We start from the raw sequence: 21,151 nt of genomic DNA, 5'->3' as shown, positions 1-21,151 counted from the left end.
CCGGAGGATGCTGCATAGAGTTGCTAGGGCACTCCCAAGACCATCATCCTCGACTAAGAATACACTCGCTGGAACATCAAAAGATCCTCCTCGAGGAGATTGCCGTTCTGCTAGCAAAGGACGCCATAGAAGTCGTCCCAGTCAACCAGGTAAACGGGTATTTATTCAACCTCCTTCCTTGTGCCAAAAAAAAGATCTGACAATGCGCCCAGTATTAGATTTGCGCCCTGCAAACAAGTATGTCAAGCCACAAAAATTCTGCATGACTACACTACAAGAGGTAATCCCTCCACTAAAAAGGGGGATTACATGGCAACATTGGATATGAAAGATGCCTATTTTCATATTTCAATGTTCCCAGCACACAAAAGATTTTTGCGTTTCAAGATAGCCAACCAGCACTACCAATTCAAGCCGTGGTGGCAGCGCACCTACACAGGGAGGCAATCCCAGTGTACCCTTACGTGGACGACTGGCTCATTACAGGGGAGTCCCCCCTAATTTGCAGACTAAACATCCAAAGAACCATCGACGACCTCTTTCAATTGGGCTTCTCAATCAACGTGAAAGAGTCAAGCCTGCTGCCAAGCACTTCAAAGCAGTTCCTAGGAGCTGTCTTAAATACCCAAGAGAGGCTGGCCTTTCCATCAGAGGAAAGAATTTGAAATTTGTTGCTGCAAATTGCTCAATATCATGCCTGTCGCCAAATAAGGGTGCGCAAAGCTATGCATTTGCTAGGCATGATGGCGTCTTGCATTTTCCTGGTTCCCAATGCGCGCCTGCCCATGCGACCCATGCAGGAATGGTTGGCCAAACAGTGGTATCAGGCCAGTGGGACGATCTAGTGGTCGTTTCGCCAACACTAGTACAGAGTCTTCACTGGTGGACAAGAGAATCTTACCAAGGGGAAACCCTTCTACGATCCAGAGATACAGGCCGTTCTCACAACAGACGCCTCCCTGGCAGGGCGGGGAGCTCACTACCTTCACCACACAGCTCAGGTTCTCTGGTCTCAAACGGTGGCTCAGAACCACATTGTCAGAATGCACCAAAGTATCAACCGAAAAGGATACAATATTCAAAAGGATACAGGAGGTAGGGTCTTCCGGATCCCTGTTCACCCGACTTGATAGTCGTGAAGTCAACAAAGACCTTCCAAATGATACAACCCTCTGACTGATAAAACAGGCAGAGCGATGGATCACTGGAAAGGGCGTGGGTAAGGTATAGTAATCCAGCCTAGGACAAATTAAAGTATCATGAATAACTGCTCCAACCTGAGTATGATGAGTTAGATAATGACAGGAATGATCACACTGACCTGTATCTCTGGGTAGAACAATCCAGAAGTCTCTTGATGGATTTGAAATGAAGAACAAAACGACAGGGAAGGGAAAATTAGTAAGGGAGACTTATCCCGGACGGAACGAGGCTCACGCTAGATACGGGTTGAATTCACCACAGGATAGCGTCCAAAGTTCAGTTCAAAGTCACTTCCAATAATCCTTGAAAGGCTTCCTTCCCACTTAGGGATCAATCCTTCTGTTAATTCCACAGATGCAGGAGTTAGAAGAAAAATAGTGTTTGAAGACAACGTGAGCGTGTGGATTTACACGCGGGCAGGAATCGCGCAGCCTGGGCCAGCCGCGTGTGAAGACAACGTGCGCGTGTGGATTTACACGCGGGCAGGGTTCGCGCAGCCTTGGCCAGCCGCACTTGAAGACGAAGAGCGCGTGTGGATTTTACACGCGGGCAGGATTCACGCAGCCTGGGCCGGCCGCACTTGAAGACGAAGAGCGCGTGTGGATGTTACACGCGGGCAGGGTTTACGCAGCCTTGGCCAGCCGCGTATGAAGACAAAGAGCGCGTGTGGACTTTACACGCGGGCAGGATTCACGCAGCCTGGGCCGGCCGCACTTGAAGACGAAGAGCGCGTGTGGCTGTTACACGCGGGCAGGTTTTACGCAGCCTTGGCCAGCCGCGTATGAAGACAAAGAGCGCGTGTGGACTTTACACGCGGGCAGGATTCACGCAGCCTGGGCCGGCCGCACTTGAAGACGAAGAGCGCGTGTGGATGTTACACGCGGGCAGGTTTTACGCAGCCTTGGCCAGCCGCGTATGAAGACAAAGAGCGCGTGTGGATTTTACACGCGGGCAGGATTCACGCAGCCTGGGCCGGCCGCACTTGCAGACGAAGAGCGCGTGTGGAAAAGCACGCGAAGGGATAGCTCCAGGAATCAGCGTGTGGCGGAACACACGCTATCGAAGACCCAAAAGTAGCTGTAGGAATATACCAGGATGTAGATCAGAGGTTCAGCTACACGACGCCAATAGAGACGATCAGAAGCAGCGAGTGAAGTTTCTACGCTGCTTAAATACGTGATACCGTAGTTCACGTGACGAAGCAAAAGTCACGTGAAGTTAGCGACGTGAAAAGTGTAAACGTCGTTTTCCCGGTAACGTATCGAATAGCCTCCATTTGGAGTAGAACGGTCTAGCTGTTCTACGAGCGTAGCGTCCAGCATGCATGACACACATCAATCTGCTGGAACTCTCGGCAGTCTTCAAAGCGTTTGGGCATTCAAACCCCTCCTATCCAACCAGTCAGTGCAGATCCTAACAGACAGCACAACTGCAATGTTTTACTTGAACAAATAAGGGGGCATTCATTCTCAAAATCTGTCCAACCTTGGCCAGCAAATTTGGAAATGCTCACTCAAACAGAAGATTTATATGTCATCCCAACATGTTCCGGGGGAACTCAACTCGCTTGCAGACACTCTGAGCAGAGATCCCCTCCCAGTGGAACACGAGTGGCGACTACACGAAGAGGTCGTAGGAGACCTCTCCTCTCGGTGGGGTTTCCCCACTAGAGACCTATTTGCTACAAGCGAAAAAGGCAATGCCCAAACTTCGCATCCAGGTTCCCCCAGCCAGGCTTCAAGGGGAACGCCCTATGGTTGAATTGGTCAGGGATATTTGCCTATGCTTTTCCACCAACCCCTCTGATGAGGAAAGTGATGAACAAGATCCACAGGGAACCGATGACGCTCATCCTAGTTGCTCCTATGTGGGCGAGAGAACCATGGTATCCACACCTGCACAAACTGGCGGTGTGCAACCCCATCAAACTCCCGTGCCGGTACAACCTACTCTCCCAGCACGAGGGGCTAACAGTGCATCCTCAGCCCAACTCGATGGACTTGGCAGCATGGCTCCTGAAATCATAGAGATTGGCCACCTCAACCTTCCACAAAGATGCATCGACATCTTGAAAGAATCTAGAAAGCCCAACAATAGACACTTACTTTCACAAATGGAAGCATTTTGTTATCTGGTGCCAGTCAAGGAATATCAACCCCTTAGAATGTACTCCATCTCACATTCTAACTTATATGCTCCATTTGTTAGACGCAGGGATGGTATTTACCTCCCTAAGGGTCCATATGGCGACCTTGTCAGTTTACACCACCTCACAGAGTAAACTCTTGTGGTGGAAGATACCCGTTATTAAAACATTCATGGAGGGAGTAAAGAGACTTCACCCCCCAATTTCTAATCTGCCGCCAGGTTGGGATCTTGATGTGGTAATTGCTAAGCTCATGGGACCCCCCCTTGAGCCAATGCACAAATCTAGTCTAAAACACCTGACTTATAAAACTGCCTTCTTAGTGGCTATCACTTCCATAAGAAGAGTAGGTGAAATTCAAGCTCTGTCAGTGCAGGATCCTTTCTTTTCTATTCATAAGGATAAACTGGTTTTGGGAACCCAGTTTAGGTTCTCCCCTAAATTCATTTCTAAATTTCATGTAAACCAGTCTATCGAGCTACCGGCTTTCGTCCAGGAACCCAAAAGCTCGGCTGAGATAAAACTCCACACACTAGATGTGAGGAGAGCGGTCCTCTACTGTGTAGACAAGACCAGACCGCTAAGGAAAACTTATCAGTTATTTGTCTCCATCGCACCAGGCAAAGAAGGCGACAGCATTTCCAAGATCACTATCTCTAGGTGGATAGTCAGTTGTATCCAACTGTGCTAATCTCTATCAGATCAAACTTTGCCTTTTACTCCCAGGGCTCACTCTACAAGAGGCACAGGAGCCACTCTGGCATTCCTTGCAAATGTTCCGCTAGACAGTATTTGCAAAGCAGCTACATGGAGCTCTGTTAACACCTTTACTCAGCACTACTGCAGTGACACTCATTCCAAGACAGATACACAAGTGGGACAAGCAGTTCTAAGACATTTGTTCGCTCCTGACCCTTCTCACATCCCACCTCCTTCTTCTAACACTGCTCGCTAATCTATGCACAGCATGTGATCTAAGCAGATTTCACAAACATCAGAAGGGATACATTACTCACCGTAATCTTATTTCTGATGCTTGTATCTGCTTAGATTCACATGTGCCCGCCCTTCCTCCCCTCTGAGAAGAAGGCGCATGGATGCTTGTGGTCCTACTATCTTATCTGCTTGTATACTCTGTACTCGCGCTACTCCTCATGCTACCTCATGTCAGAAAAAATAAAATCTGAGGGTCCTTCACGCGTGAGGGATCATGGGTACAGGGGACGTCACACTAGGGATAGTATTACTGGCAATGCCGTATTTGACGTCCCTTTTTGAGTTTCGAAAAACAAACTTTAATACTCTGCAGCTTCCACTAGATGTTGGCCTATGCACAGCATGTGAATCCAAGCAGATACAAGCATCAGAAATATGATTACACTGAGTAATGTATCCCATATATGTGGTTGGGAATGAGCATAGTAGTTTTAGGCATGGGGGAAAAGGATTTTTTTTAAAAGGGACGTTAAAAATGTGTTCTTTTTTTATTATTTTTTTTTAGATGTTTTTGATTCGTTCAAAATTCATTTTTTGTTTTCTCATTGATAAAATCACATGTAACCGAATCAGAATAGATGGTGACACAGCACCCTTGAGACGCTGGAAACGCTTCAATAAGTGCTATAAATTCTGCTTTTTGGGGCAAATAGTGCATGGGTAATCTTTTTTGCACCAATACTTCATAGACCCCCATCTACTAGGCGGACCACTGCCGTTCCAGTAAGCCTCAAACCTGTTCCCTGGTCAATAGTTGCTGACCTTTCAACAAAAATCCCCTCCCACCCCCCCCCCCCCCCCCCCGAGTGTGCTGTCTCTTGCTTTCAGGATGTTGTCTTCCTTCCCCTCAATTGTTAGTCATGTCTTGCAAGGTCCTCTTCCATGCACAATTCTGTCAGAAATGTAGCAGATAATCTGTTTTAGACCTCACTATGTCAATGTTTGGGCTGGACAGGATGATCTCCTACGCGGATGCCCGCTGTGTAGTCTAAGTTCATTTGAATTGCTCCAAGATGGCGAACACTGCGTGTTCCATGTACAGTGTTAGAAACGCGGCTGCAGCAAGTGCTTGTTCGCATGGGAACTGGTCTGGCATCACAGAATCTAGCACTCTGCTGTAATAGGCCAATGGCTTGTGGCCCATTGGGCTCTTTTGCGTAAGTACCGCAGTCATTAGCTGGCCATTGGAATGGGAAAACAGGCTAAACTCTTGGGTGTAATCAGGGGTAGCTAGCACTGAGGTCGTGGAAATGACATCCTTCAGATCATTGAAGCTGTTGAGCATGTCCTCTGTCCATGCAAGCTTATGGTCTTTTTTTCTGATCCTCCTTGAGGCCCTGCAATAAGGGCCTGGTGTATACAGCGTAATCTAAAATCCATGCTCAGCAGTAGTTGCACAACCCTTGAAATTTCTGCATCTCTTTGACAGTTTTAGGGTGGGCATTGCTGTGCACTGAGGTGGCACGGTCTGGTATAATTTTCTTCCTGTGGACAGATGTCAACTGGCCCAAATAGAGCACTTCTTGAAGGCAATATTGCATCTTTGCCTTCTCTACCTTGTACCCGTTGTATGCCAACCGCTGCAGGAGGATGATAGTCCTTCCAGCGCTGCTGCTCACTGGCTCTACACACCAGCAAATCATCAACATACTGAATGATGGTACTGGGCACTTGAATGTTCCTTAAGTCAGCATGCAATATCCTGTTGAAGATGCTGGGGGACTCGCAGTACCCTTGAGGCAATCTCGTGTGCTCGAAACGCGTCCCCCCATGCATACACGCTGTGATGTATTGCCAATCGTGGTGCAGGGGTATGAAGAAGGCATTTTTAAGGTTCACCACAGTGAAGTGGGTCACCTCTTTATGGGTGCTGCACAGTAGCGTTGCAAGGTTCGGAACTACAGGAAATTCTGCCTGGACAATGTCATTTAGAGGGCGCAGGTCCTGTATCATCCTCCAACCCTCCAACCCCCTTTGCCTTTTTGATCAGATAGATAGCTGTGTTGCATGGGGAGGTGGAGGGCACCATCATTCACTGATTCAGAAGTGCCACAATGGTGTCCCATATGCCCTCCTCTGCCTCTTTGGACAACCGATACTGTTTAGCTCCAGGCAACACCGTGCTTGGCTTGAGCGTTATTCGGACTGGTGCCTATCCCTGCAAGATTCCTACATCCTGGACATTGGTTTTCCATAATCTCTGAGACCTGCACCAAGTCTCTTTCAGTGAAGGGGGGGCCAGGTGACAAGGGCCATTAAGGAACACTGTACCTTTCAATATTGCACCATAATGTCACAGGGGATTCAAATTGCAAACACAATCTCTCCATCATTGACCCGATCCTTAAACAATTCTGCATCTGTCACTTATTTGAGGGCAACCGTTGGGTGAATGCACAGTACAGTACTCCACTCGCACCAGTCTAAGTCTGTGCCCACCACAACATTCCTTTTAGCTGACACAACCAGGCCTTGTAAATCTAGCGAGAGTATCGTTCCTGCCACAATCTCTGGGGTCACCACAGGTCGGAAGATGAAATCTGATGGTACCCGCCAACACGCCTTGGCAATCTCGGGCACTGCATCAAGCAGTACTGTTATCCCATACACAAACATGTGCAGGTCAAGAGGGATGCCGCAAACCACCACTTCCCCTCCTCTGGCCTGTATGATGATCATTGCCCTTAAGGTGCACATGCCTGGGGTGGCGCATACCACCCTGTGGTCCGTAAAGGAGGTGGTCATGTTCAGTTTGCTCAACAAATCCTGTCCCAACACATTTATCAGGAAGGCATGCACCACTTTTCCTCCTATTTCGATAGCTCTGTCTTCTTTGTAGGGAACCGTTGCAACGGCCCCAGAGAATCTGTGTGTGTCGATATTTTCACCTCATAGTGGGAAGTTTACTTCACTGATGCATGATTTAGTGGCAACTGTGTCGACCATAAAGATGAATTGGTTATTACCTATCTTAGCGCCCACCAAGGGTGGCTCGTCAGGGTGGGTAGTCATGGACAGGACTGGCCACGCAAGAGCATGTCCTAATCAGGGTATGTATTTGTACATGGGACTGTGAAAGGGTTTCCTCCCATGATGCTGACCCTTCGGTAAGATGCTCCCATTCCATTTGGCACAGCATTGGATGTAGGCATTTGGCCTCCGCACAGGGTGTTCTGCTGGGCCGTTTGTGGTTGTGCATTAGGCGGTGCTTGTGGCAGCATGTGTGGGGGTTTTGGTGGCAACTGGGTGTAGGCCTGGTGTATTTCATAGGGTATGGAGGTGAACATCGGGTGTGGGAAGGAACCTGGCGGTGCAGTGCAGGTTGATTGTATGGGTTTTACCCCACTCCCTGCCTGCTTCTACACTCTAGCAAATTGTCCCTACTTCCCACAACTCTAACACAGAGACAATCCCATACAACCTCTGGGAACCATTCCACCGAAACCCCTTCTTCCCCCTCAAGCCCCTTGGAACCCTCCTCTTCCCTGCTGCTGACCTTCTTGGTGCCATTCAGGCTACTGATGCTGAGGTCCGGCCCCACTGCCCCTATCCTCTGCCTCGCCATCCTTACATATGTGCGTGCAGCAGCCTGCTTTGTCAAATCTGTCTCAGTATTTGCCATTACCGGCCCTTCAAGTGCTATTTTAGATAATTATTTCTGCATTAGTTTAACTTCCTCAGCCTGCAATCTCTGAGCTGTTTCCTTTTCTCGTTCCTTTATCCTTTTACAGTGATGTAGAGTGATGGTCTGGATTTTGGCACACCACTTTGCCTCTATACCCACTATCTTGTTGAGCGCCTTCTGAACTTCCTTGGGTAATCCCCTCTTAATAACAAAATAGAAAAGAGGAACTGATCGGTCCCACTGGTCACCTGTTTCTGCTCTCCACATCTCCTGAACTTTTAAAATATACTGAGCTGGGTCTTCATCGTCCTCCATAGTGTACTGCATTATGGATTGCAAGTCTGGTATGTCCAGGTACGCCCACCGCAGTGCATCCCTCACTTGCGCTCTAATATTGTTGAAAGGGGCCCCATTGTGCTCATCATCTTCTAGCTTCACTTCTGGATACCATGCCTCAACCCACACGTCCCCCGCCTGATCTTGCACAATAGCAGCAAATAAACTGTTCATGTGTCCCACTGCCAAGGGAATTCCTGCTGTCTGCTGTTCAAAGATATATCTCCACTTCCCGGCCCCAGCAGTAAGGCGCGGGAGCGTTTTGATCAAATTATTCTTATCCATCTGAGCCCATGGCACATAATGCGCCCTCCCATGTCCTTTATGCAATGGCGGCAGTTGCATGATATGACATTTATAACAAGCCTGTACATAAGTGTTTCTTGTGTAAAGCATGCCCACTCCTCGCCTCGCTTTCCGTCCATCACTTCCTTTTTTCCATGGCATGGCTACCCGCCAAAATCTGCTCCTCAATCGCAGTACCCATAAGCTCTCTACTCTGGGTGAGAGCTCTGGCACCTCCTGGGTGTCCCCCCTCCTCATCTTAGAATGTATCCATAGTCTCCCATTCTTTTTCCTGCAGTTCCCTGTTCGCATCCCTGTCTGACCTCACTCTCCCATTCCCTACGTTTTCCGCTCCGCGATGGTCACCCTTCCCTCTCTCAACATGCGCATCCTTTATTTCGTTGCTATCCAATATGAGCAAAACATCTCCAGCCCTCCACTCATCCAGACCACACCACTGGTTGGTCTCCCCTTCGTTCACGGCCCTCAGAAGGGCCAGTTCCACTTGTGTTGCCTCTAATGCCTCCTCTAACTCGTTCTCTGATTTATTCTCCCGTGGCGTAATGCTGTTCAGTGTTGGTCCATATGGGGGTGGGGCGGTGGCAGGCGAGGGCACATATTTTGGGTTGGTCTACCCTGTGGCTGGGCAGGCGATAAGTGGATAAGGCCCCTCTCTAGACGCGGGCTGCGGCACCTTCTTCTGGTGCTGTTGCGTTCACTATACTTGAGGTGGCACTACCTTCACGCCGGGGTGTAAACCTGGTGGTGTTCTCTATATCCTCTTCCACAAGTCTAAAATCTCTTTTTGTTTCTGCAGTTGTTTACGTTTATATTTAGCAGTTAGGAACGTGCTCATGTATTCTAATATCTCTGTTATTAGTACTCTGATGGGGCGGGGCATCCCCCCTTGGGTCTCTGCCACCCACTGTTTGTGGTACTTCTCTATCTTATCCTTGTACGATAGCAATGCATTATACATATGCTCCAGCTGAATCATTACCCCCATATTGGCAATTGTATATCCAAAAGAAGCTTCTAGTTCTACATCACACACAATATTATTACGACTGTCACTACCAGTCCTCCGTTCCCACCTCCCAGTTGCCCCCTGTCCATACCCCCACCCTTGCATGCACTCCCTCGCTCCTCACCCAATCATCCACATTACTCCCGCAGGCCCCCACCTACTACACAATAATAATTGATCAGAGCAAATCAACAAGCCAAAATAGCCACTACCTTGTCTTCTTCACCCACCCAAAATATATTGGGCACATGAATCCAATCTCTATACTTATACGGAGCTCCTACTTTTATATCTCTTTATCACATTGAAAATATATATTTGTATTGCTCTGCCCGTTTTACAGGGAATTGAGAAGGCAAGCGATTTTTCCGATATTCAGAATAGAGAAATTCACTCAATGTGGGCCTGCCCAAACTTTTCTATCACAGGCAGAGCCAATCTTTGTTGCCTGGGCACTTTTACAGCATCTGAGAAGGATGTGGGGCACCAGGAAACACTGCGTAGGGCAGGGAATTGGTGCTAATGCTATGAACAGGAATGTTTTAGCTATTGTATAATTTTAACTTTGATGGAACTGTTTTAATTGCAAAGAAAATGTTGTTGGAATGTGGCTGCTATTTGAATCTGTACAATGTTTAATGTATTTTATCTGAATAAACTTATTTTGATGATGAATGAAAATATGGCACCAACTATTCCCCTTACTTGGAAAGGATCCCACACTCATGTTTTCCTCTTTGTTTTCTCCTCAATAATAATAATAAAAAAATACACAAATCGCCACGTTGCCTTTCACGCTCTCCCGTCATCCACACACACTTACACTTCGTCGCCCCACTCACTCTTACCCCCGTTGTCGCTCGCAAGAGGTGTATTTACATCTGCGTGTTCACCCGAGCTCCCTCCACCACAGGGTCCAAAAAACGGCCTGCACCCTTGTATGTGCTGCACCCCGCTCCAGGACAGAGCAGACAGGAATTCGGTTAAAACGGCTCCTTTACACCACTGCGGGTTGCGTTCTTAGGACTGGTCGCTACAGGTGGGCACGGCCCCTCCACAGATGAGGCCTAGAAGACTCTGTCTTCGGGGGGGCCACTGATATCACGGTGGGGTCACCATAAGTGTAAAGAAACCCCTCAACTCTAGCACCAGAAAAAATACAACCCACTATGCAAAAAGGCCCAGCACACCTCTTGCAAGGAGAACAAGGTTTATTTCCACAAAAATTGAGGTGCTCCAGCAAAGCACTGTGCTACCACAGAACGTTGTGGCAAAACCAGTATGAGCAACACTTTATGAAGGCACACAGTGTCATCAGTGACGTAAACTACATACAAATGGCTAGTTGGTGAGACCCTATACATAGGCTACCTGCTCCATAAGGGTTGCCAGGCAATTGGTGCCAGCCCCTTTCTGTCCATCTTCTTCCACGTTGGTTCCTCCTTGCGCGTCATCAGGCATGAAGCTACAATGAATTGGTCATTTTGTGAAGAAAAACAATACATGCTCTATCTCTAACCTAATGTGCACCTGGTTCGGCAGACAAAGGATAAGAGGATACTTCGAGGCCATTGTATCTAACGGACTACATCTCGATACCAGACACGTCGCCGCCAGTCCAAAGCTCCCCACCCTCGTTTTAGATTTGTTGTTTTGCCTCTCCTGGCATCTCACAGCACAAATTACGTGACCTATGGTGAAGGAAACTGGTCCCTGCTTTCTAATCTTTTCTGATCGATTGGGGGTTTAACAGTTTTATGGTCAGTGATCTGGGACTGACTGGTACCTTGGAAAGCTGGAGGACTTGGGACAGGGGCATCTAGGTGCTATTACTTAGAGCTGGGACTGGGAAGGTCTGAGGCTCGTGACCTCCTTCTTGTAGGATCAATTTTCGTTGAGAGCTCTCATCCACCTTGTGGCCTTGCAGGGCGCATTCCTTCTGGGATACCAATGCTGGCAACATGAGACAATGAAGAAGCTATGAATCTCTGCAGCTCTGGCCTTTCTCACCATTGCCCAAGCTACAACCTATTCCCGTATGCATGCATGCACTTATGTACATGGTTGTGGCTCGGACCTGTGGCCCTGTCTGCAGCACAATCTTAGGCCTCAATTTCAATATGACTTATGCAATCTAAGATGGTTTTGATTCCCAATGTCCTCTAAAGCTGAAGCATGCACCACCCTCGCCGCACTAAAGCCCCTGTCGACACCCCCTCTCCCTGTAACCTCCAGAAGCCCTACTGCACACTTCCAGGCCTCTGTCTCATCCGAATGCATTTGGGGGGTCTGGGACGATCCTCCCTCCTTCCTAACATCAACAAGGTAAGAAATACAACCACCTTGAACGCAGGCACCCAATATGTCATGAGCTCCTTTCTTAGATAAAACAAACAATGGCAAGGAGACTTGGAATGCAGGAGTTTTACAGGTTCCAAGGCTAAATCACAACAGAGCCTAAAGTCTTGTGAATGTTTAGGTAATGCTATTCAACCTCCTATCACTTCTCTTGAGGGAACTAAGTTAAATGTAATGTAAAGGTATCTGGTAATGATCCAGGTAAAAGGAAATGCAGACAGATAACTGCCAACAATGTCTCTAAAAGAGAAGTTAAAGGTTCACTATTAGTTGCTCCTTCTCTTTATCATCTTTTTTGTGACAGGATTATATCTTACAGGAGGTATATACATCAGCAGGGCAGGAAAACTGGACAAACCATAACTGCAGATCTCTGAATCGTTTAGCAATTAACATTGAACGGCATCCAGGCATCACAGACTGATGAGTGTTTTGCTCTAGCAGAGAATTAAATGGGGCTTGATACAGCTTTAGTAAAAGGTTAAGCTTATTGATCTGGATGTTATTAAAAATTGAGGTCAAGGAGGTCTAGGAGAACTCAACGTACATATAATCAACAGTAGTAGTAAGTAGTAAGTTGATTATGGATTTTAAAGATTGAGATTCCATTTTCTTAATGCATCTTGCATGCTTTTTACCCCAAATGTCAATACCATGAAGCACAACCAGTCGAACTTTTGATTTATAGAGCTGCATTAATGCAGACAGGGTGTAACCGGCATTTGTTTTGGCAAAATGGCGAATGATCCCAGTTAATTGGCAGACCTTCACCTGGAGCCCCGTCACATGCTTGTCCCACTTTGCTGGAGGGCGAGCCCCAGATAATTATATCTATCAACCTGTTCTTTTTTCTGATCTGCAAATTTTAGATGACAATTCTTCAATATATGGGTGGTATTTGGGCAGAAAACCATAGATTTAGTTTTGACGATGTTGATGGACAGGCCATTGAAGACCACATATTGTTGTAACAAATCAAAGGAATGTTGCAGGCCAGATGGAGTACTATCCAACAAAACCAAATCGTCAGCATAGCCCAACCATGAGATCTTAGAGTCACCTAATCGAGGAGGGACTACTCTGGGCCTCAGAGAAGTCCGCTAAAAACAAGTTAAATAAAATCGGGGCCAATATGCATCCTTGTTTTAGGCCAGCTCTGGTGTTGAATGATTGAGTAGTCCTACCAGTGTTGTCTACCTTAATCTTGACTTTTGTTGCACTATGTAGGTAAATAATCATTTTAAGAAGTCCTATTGGTGTACCCCAAGTGTGCAGCTTCCACCATAATCTTTTCTCGACAAACGGTGTCAAAGGCAGCACTAAAGTCAATAAACAAAGCATACGTATGCAATCGCCTAGTCAGCCAAGAATAAGCAATAGTACCCACCAGCTTAAGTATGTTTGTTAAAGTGCCAGCTCCCTTAATTAATCCAATTTGGAAGATGGGAATTAATTGGGTTCTGCTATGCTGCCCAAGCACTCAGTTCAAATAATAGCACTCTAGCTAAAATCTTTTCTGTGGCATCGAGCACTGCAAGCAGTCGGTAGTTTTTCCGGAGCATGCCTAATCACTTTTTTGTTTATAGTTACTACGATGCTTTTATGCCATAAAAGAGGTATGCAACCAGATATACAGATAGATCTAAATAAAGGTGTTAAAAACGACTCCACCATACTGGGTTAAATTAAAACATTACTAGTGCCATTAGGGCCAGGGGCTCGAGAGCTGTTTAGCCCCCTGATGATTTTAATCAAATCGTGCTGTAGAAGAGGGAGTGCCACCTGTCGGTTGTTAAATTTAGATTGTATAAATAATTGGGTGGTTTATCCAAAGTGTTCCCAAAAAACTGCGACCACTTTTCGCAAGTAACATCAGAGATAACCGGAGAAAAGCTTGTTTTGGATCTAACAATTTTCCAAAAGAGTTTGTGATTATTGATTTGAGCAGCCGTCAATAAAGGAAGCCATTTTTCTTTTTTCAGATTATTCAGATAGTGCTCAAGCCGTACAGAATGCTGCCTTTTTCTTATTGAAGCTAGTTTAGCAACTACTGACCCTTCACGATTAGTAGAGAATATGCTTTCAGGGTCCCTTTGCAATATTCTTTTAGCAGCACAAATAGTTTTCTCAAATGTGTGCTTTTGTTTAGAGAGGTGGATCTAGTCCCATACATAGCAGGAGTGGTCATGTAAACTCTCATGCTCGCAATTCAAGCACAAATGTAGTGGCCCCAGCAGATAGGAAGATTGTTACTGCAGACTCATCCATTCTGTAATTAGTGTCCGAAGTGTGAGTGCCCAGAATGGCATGATACCTCCCAAACTCCAACCAAGTGTCGGATACAATTGAAGGCTGTTTACTGTGTTCCACATAAGACGATTTGTGCTATGATTTATGTCAAGTGTCCCAATAAGGTCAGTAGAGGGAGCAGAAATGTCAAGTACCAAGCCAATCAATGAGGGGAAATGGTCGCTTTCCTCCCTAGGTAGAACCAACATGTCCAGACCAGTCTTAAAGAGAGGGGTAGAACAAAAAACATAGTCAATCGTGGTAGCAGAAGGAGTGAGTCTAGTAAAATGCCTGGCGAATCGTGCAAGCATCTACCATTAAGCATACACATGTCCACCATCCCTAAAGATGCAGCCCAACTAGTTCCAATTTGATTGACTTTAGTTTGTAATTATACTGAGGGCCTCATCACGAGTTGGGTGCTAACCCTGGCGGTATTACCGCCGGGGCTATTAGCCCTTCCACCAAACCCCCCTGGCGCTATTAGCGCCGGATCACGGGTTTGGCGGAACAGTAAGTCCCCATTCCCCATTGGTCCCATTCAGGAATTTCCCATTCCCCATTGCACCCAATGGGGAATGTTCGGTGCTATTACCGCCGGCGGTATTACCGCCAGCAGTAATAGCGCCAAAAATCGTCTAAATCGCGGCAGATTTGCCCATAGCTCAGAGCTGGGGGAAAATCCGTCAAGCCCGTGATTTGGCGGACCCTTAAATGTGGCAGTAATAGTTACCACTGCATTTAAGGGTTACTGCCAAACTCGTGATGAGGCCCTGAGTCTGGAACAAATGGAGAGCTAAAATCATTAGGCGGGATGTTAGCATTACAATCGCCCATTAATAAATCCTGAGTGTCATTTTAGTCCTTAGTATTGGGATGATCAGGAGGATTGTATATGTTGTCAATGAATAGGTTCAGCTCTGACCCATCAATACCTTTCCCTTTGAGTATACAACCCAATATATATCTGAGTCAATATTGAGGTTGGTCATGTCAAAAGCTGAAGAACAACTCTGGAGTAACCCCCCTTTAGGGCGTCTCAAACGTCCTTTGGTCGCTGGCCTCTGGATGATGATTCTGCCATCAATTATGACTTCCTCTGACAACCTTTTTGTAGGGTGACTATGAAAAAAGAGATCCATTTTTAAACAGACCATCCTCATGAAACAAGTGGGAGGAACCATGAGTTTTCCAATTCGGAATATACAAGCCATGATTAGTGTCTCTTCTGAAAATTGTTCGGCAGGAACCCTGCAAGCCAAGACCATTCTTAATTATTTTGGGCCCCATGCTGGTTGGGAGACCCTATGAATTTGACAACACGTGAACCATCTGTGTTGGAAGCGATTTTATGGGGCGGATACTGAGCTCTGGCAACCATAGGTCTAGACTCACTGTGGAAATGCAAAGGACCATTACTCTTGGGACCAATCGTGTGATCTACAGGTGTTACGTGATCCGGTAAGGATGCCATTGAACATTCATAACCCATACAGTAGAAGTCAAAATCACTTTGCAAGATAAACTGAATTGTGGAGTTCTGGTGAAAGTGAACAAAGGAAGTGATCAAATCACAATGGTCCGGTATTTCTACCAGCTTGACAGCTTGATATCGCTGGAGATGATGACACGTAATCGTGGAATGAGGTGGCAAAGCTCCAAGAATGCTCAGCGATTCAAAAAATAGGTGTTAGATGGGTGAAATAAACTACTAATCTTAATGGTTCTTTTAGTGGATGTGGTTTGTTCAAAATCCGCCTTAGCTGGTGCTGTGATTGTTCGTTGTGCGTGATCATGACCATTTGAAGTTGGCTCACCAATCTCAGCATAAGTGTTTTTGTAAGAAATGCCATTAATGTTCTGCGATCCTGTCCTGTGGTCATTACTTGGGCCTCGAATGGAGTTCATTGAAAGCAGAGGACAGGAGGGTATGGACTGCCGGGCCAACACCTGGTCGCAGGATTTAAGGCGCTGAGCAGTTAAGAGATGCAACCTAAGAACGGAGTAATTTCCTCATGATGGCGAGACACTCCAGTAGATGGATTATTAGACGTAGTTGTGGTAACTTCTAACTCAAACATGTGATGAATATTTTCCAAAATACAGCCTTTCCCCCCATCCACCACATAATCTTTTCAAGCAATGTGAGTGAAATTTACTTAGTTTTTATTTAAGCTTAATCAGTTTGTGATTTTTACTGGCTTGCATGTTTTGTCTTTGAATTCACACAGGTGCTTTTCCTTAACGCAGCTCAGATTAACTTGTGTTTTCTCGCAATCGACTGGTGAGCATGTCTTTTATACATTTAGGAAAGACTAGAAGATGTGGTGTTGCCAAGACAGATGAGTGCCTTGCTTTTGCCAGAGAGGGTAATCTACAGATGGATTGTGACTTGTGTTAAGCTTTTTAGGAGGCACATTGCTCTTATTAAGCTATCCCTGCGGCTCTTTCTAAAAGACAAAAGAAGGCACCTTTAGAAAACAAGTCCTTTCAAATGCTCTGCGAACTCTGCTTATATTCTGATGCTTATTTTGATTACTGGGTAGGGTATCACACACATATGTTTTGTTTGTTTTTTTCTTATATATCTTATGGTACCGAAGTTGCTCCTTTGTGGGAACTGACTCCTTGGTTACCTCTTCAAAAGGTTAAGTGTCTGAGTAAAATATTGCAATAGAAGTGATTTGTCTACATTGATAATCATGGCTTACCTACCTCAAGATTCGTATTTCCACTTCCTACCCTAATTTCTGAAAAACTCCTAAGAATTTGTGAACTTGTGAGTACACATGAGGAACAATTTTTACAGGCAAGTTTCTATTTTCTTTATTACACTAAAACACCTTCAGCATTGGTGCAGTTTCTTAATAATGAGAGTAAGCTGAGTTATCTATTTTTTTCTATTTTCTAGAATGGGTTTGCAGTGGTACGGCCTCCAGGTCACCATGCGGAGGAGAGCACACCCATGTAAGTGAGTGTGAGCAAGCATTTCTTACAGAATTTTTCTTGCACTATTGGTTTGTTTTATGGCTGTTGATTTATTCCGGCATAGCTGATCCTACCCACTAAATATATACATGTAAACACTAGTCATTTATAATGTCAATTGTGGCATGGAGTTTGCTTTTTCAATCTAAAAACACCAAAGGGACATTTGCAGATATTTAAAGCCACATGCTCATCTAACGTTACTTGCAGCGACATGTTCATACATTCTCCATATATCCTTTGTGGTTAGTCAGAATCACGAGATTGACAACTCATGTAGTTTAACTCCGTAACTTTAATACCCACTGGGCCAATGTTAACACCCCCTAAAGCAACACATATACAGTAAGCTTCAAAAGCCGGGCTAGCTTGGTGGTATGGATTAGATGTGATGGCAGGGATCATCGACTCTGACTATAGGGTCGAAGTCCTCCTGCACAATCACAGAGAAAATTCATACACCATAAAAGATGGAGAACAGATAATCCAATGGATACTAGAAAAGTCTGTTCCCAAAACTACTAGACGTTGATACCCAATCAAAAGCTGATAGGTGTTCACAGGAATTTGGCGAAGCAGACCTCACTAAGAAAGATAAACCTCCCCAGGAAACTGAGGAAGTTGATTTTCTTCCCGATCTGGCGTTTGCACAAAGAAATGATCCGATCCTGAATGAGGCCTTTGTAAAAGTCATCACCAAGGAAGGACGAAACCAGGCTGGTTGCTTCTTCTTAAAAAAAAAAAAAGGCCTGCTATATAGGGGCGACACGGCATCGGAAGGGGGACCTCAGGCCCAATTAGTAGTCCTGTGAAGTCATAGAAGGGTGAGCTAGCACACTCCCATTTGAAAGCAGACCATCAAGGAGTTGGGAAAACTCAAAGCCAGATAACACTTGCACATTATTGTCCAGGAGTATTTGCACACATAAGACCTTTGTGTTGACGTGATATCTGTCAGACGACTACAACTACTTCAACTCTCCTGGCCCCTTTATAACCATTGCCCTTCATTGACATCCCGTTTTTAAAAATAGCTATATAGCTATATATATAGCTATATATATATATAAGCATCTGATACCTTTCCTTTCAAGAGTAGGATTCCCCAAAGAGATCCTCATGAACCAGGGAACCACCTTTATGACCTACATAATGCAGGAGGTAAAGGAGATCCTTAACATCAAGACACTTAGGACCATGGGATATCACCCGCAAACCAAAAGTTTTGTGAAGCGTTTTAACCAAATGCTCAAAAGGATCTTACGTAAGCTGCTAGAGGCTGATGTAAAAAACTAATACGATGATCCCCTGTGCTTTATTTGTGGCCAGAAAAACTCCCCAAACTTTTCTGGGTTGCTCCCCTTTCAAACGCCTATATGGAAGGGAACCCTCAGATGAATTACGTATGTTTCAAAATACTTGCGAGGAAAGCGAAGAGGCCAGCCTACAAATTTCTCAGACCGTCCAGAAACTGCGATCCTATAGGGCAACAGTTGGAGAATTTGTACGGAAACACCTGAAACAAACACAAGAACATCAACAGGCTTATTATGATAATAAGGCCATTGCCCGTACATTCTCGGTAGAAAAATTGGTGCTGGTTCTCTTACCCACCCCAGATTATAAAATGGTGTCCACATGGTTTGGCCCATACAAAATAGTGGAAAGGAAAGCCCCCCTGAACTAACTTATATTTCAGCCTAATAGGAAACACCCAAATATATAATTTTTATTTGCTTAAAGAATGATGGGTAGTTCCCAGTGAAGACACCACCGTTAATATGGGCTCCCTGCTTATCATCCCTAACAAAGAAAAAACCCTAGTTTCTCCCAATCTGTCCCCATCACAACAGGAGGGCCTCAAAGATTTATTAGATCAATTTCCTGCGGTGTTTGTAGAACAACCAGGTAGGGTTATTGTTTTTTTCCAACATATCAGAACCCCTCTGGGGAAAACTTATCAATTTGAAAACCTATTTCATAATAGATGCTAGGAAAAAAGAAAATAGAAAAGGAGATCGAAGCAATGTTACAAGCTGATATTATTGTACTATCGTAGAGTCCCCCGTTGTATTAGTAGCAAAACCAAACCAGTCGTTGCGTTTTTGTATTGATTTTTAGACAACTTAATTCTATGTCTCTATTTGACAACTATCCAATGCCATCTATGTGAGATTACCCAAGTTTATGGAATGCTGGGATATGGAATGCTGGGTTTGGCAACCTGAGTGTAAAAGATGACTGCTCATTAAGGTTTTCTCACCTATCTTCTCATTTAAGAGCAGACAGCATCAGTCAACATCAAGAATAGAAGCATAAGAGATCCTCAGTTTACAAAGGCGGATGAAACAGATGCTGACTATGATGATTGGGTTAAAAAGAGCAGTGGATGAGGGGGCTGCTCTAGTGCCCTTGAGATGCAGGAGTTCAGGGAGGCACTCTGCTCAAAGGAAAGGCTTCTAAAATGGGGGTGTGAATGACAGTACATTTGGTAACTCATCAGCAATTGGTTATTGAAGCCTTTGTGAATTGATAAGCATCTTATCCAAACTGAAGCAAACTTTCTAAAGTAAAAATCAATTAGTTGACGGTTAGCGTTTTTACCTTCGGGTGTGTCCTTGTGGTTTTGTTTCAGGATTCCTGGGGGGTGGGAAGGAAGGTGTAGGGGAAAATGTAATTATCTGTTTCTCTGATTTCTAAGCAAGTGTAACTGATTGGTTGGTCCAGCCGCCTTACACTAATTAGCTCATTTCAGAAGTGGTTTCGGTTCCATATCCTCTTATTCAAGGGCAGGAATCACATTTGGTGTCATTTTTTGGTCCCTAGGAGATCAGTGTTTATATCTTGGGGGTGTTTGTCTAACTTTATTTTCATGGTCGTCTTCCAAGGGGTTCCAGTGGGGGGAATGAGGTGCCATGGAGTATGGGAGTATGGTTAGTTTGAGAACTGGGGTGTTAATAATGTTTGATTGGAATCGATATGGGGAGTAGAAGGGGATATATTCGAGGAAAGAGATGCCTTTAAGGGAATATTTTACACATATAGACATCAGCAGGTGACGTCATTCCAAGTGGGCGTGTTAATGTTGAGGTGGAGACTTTTATTGTATCTAAATGACATATAGGACCGGTCCCATAAAACGTGAGTTGCACGAGTCCTAGAACAGTCGCTCTGTTAGATATGAGCCAAGACCTATAGTTACTGGATATTTGGCATCCTATGAATCCCACTGCCAATGAATTTGTGTATTACTCATATGCTCACAGGAGTTAATCATGGCTCAATTATTTTCTGTTATCCCACTCGCTGGTAGACTTTTACCTCCACCGATATAACCCAGAGATCAGTGTCTGACCACTCCCTAGTGTCAACCATGTTCTCCTGTTTTGCTGGATGAAGGGATGGCGTGGGGACAAGACGCAATGGGAAATAACTGATTCTTTTTTTAATGACCAAAACCTTCTAGACACAATTTCTGCAATTCCATGTGATTTCATTGTGGCGTTTTTTTTTTTTTACCCAAACCACCCATCTAACCAAGCCCACCACCTCACCCTGACCAATTTGACAAAACAACCATAGTGAAAACTGCACATTTAAAATGCAAACCTGTAAAGTGGTTGCCGTGAAAGCATGGCATTTGCCTTTCTGCATACTAGGGAATGCCTTTAAACATGAGGGGCTTGTTGAATAGCATTGTGATGACATGTACGAAGGTTAAGAGTAAGATGAGAGACTCCTTGCAATAAACGTTATCAGAGTTAGAACGTCAAAATAGCATTACAGGGTCACAAATGATGATAGGAAATTAAGTGAGGCAAGGGGAAAGTTGAAATCTTGGAAGATGAGGCAAAAGCATTCTCTTTGTTGAAAACAAAACTATTTTACTATACCTATT

At 45.2% G+C, this 21,151-nt stretch overlaps 1 protein-coding gene across 6 annotated transcripts in view; it reads left to right on the top strand.

Annotated features, from left to right (window-relative positions):
* HDAC4 (histone deacetylase 4) overlaps window positions 1–21,151 on the top strand; it is a 2,586,716-nt gene that overhangs the window by 2,145,612 nt on the left and 419,953 nt on the right. For all 6 annotated transcript variants that reach the window (XM_069616020.1, XM_069616021.1, XM_069616018.1 and 3 more), the window contains one exon: window positions 17,177–17,232. In XM_069616020.1, the coding sequence (XP_069472121.1) occupies window positions 17,177–17,232 (56 nt within the window). The remainder of the gene's footprint in view (window positions 1–17,176; window positions 17,233–21,151) is intronic.

Source organism: Ambystoma mexicanum, chromosome 9, assembly GCF_040938575.1.
Source record: "Ambystoma mexicanum isolate Mex_15411 chromosome 9, UKY_AmexF1_1, whole genome shotgun sequence".
Lineage (NCBI taxonomy): Eukaryota > Metazoa > Chordata > Amphibia > Caudata > Ambystomatidae > Ambystoma > Ambystoma mexicanum.
The sequence above is the reverse complement of the archived record's forward strand: the minus strand, read 5'-3'. Positions and strand labels throughout refer to the sequence as shown.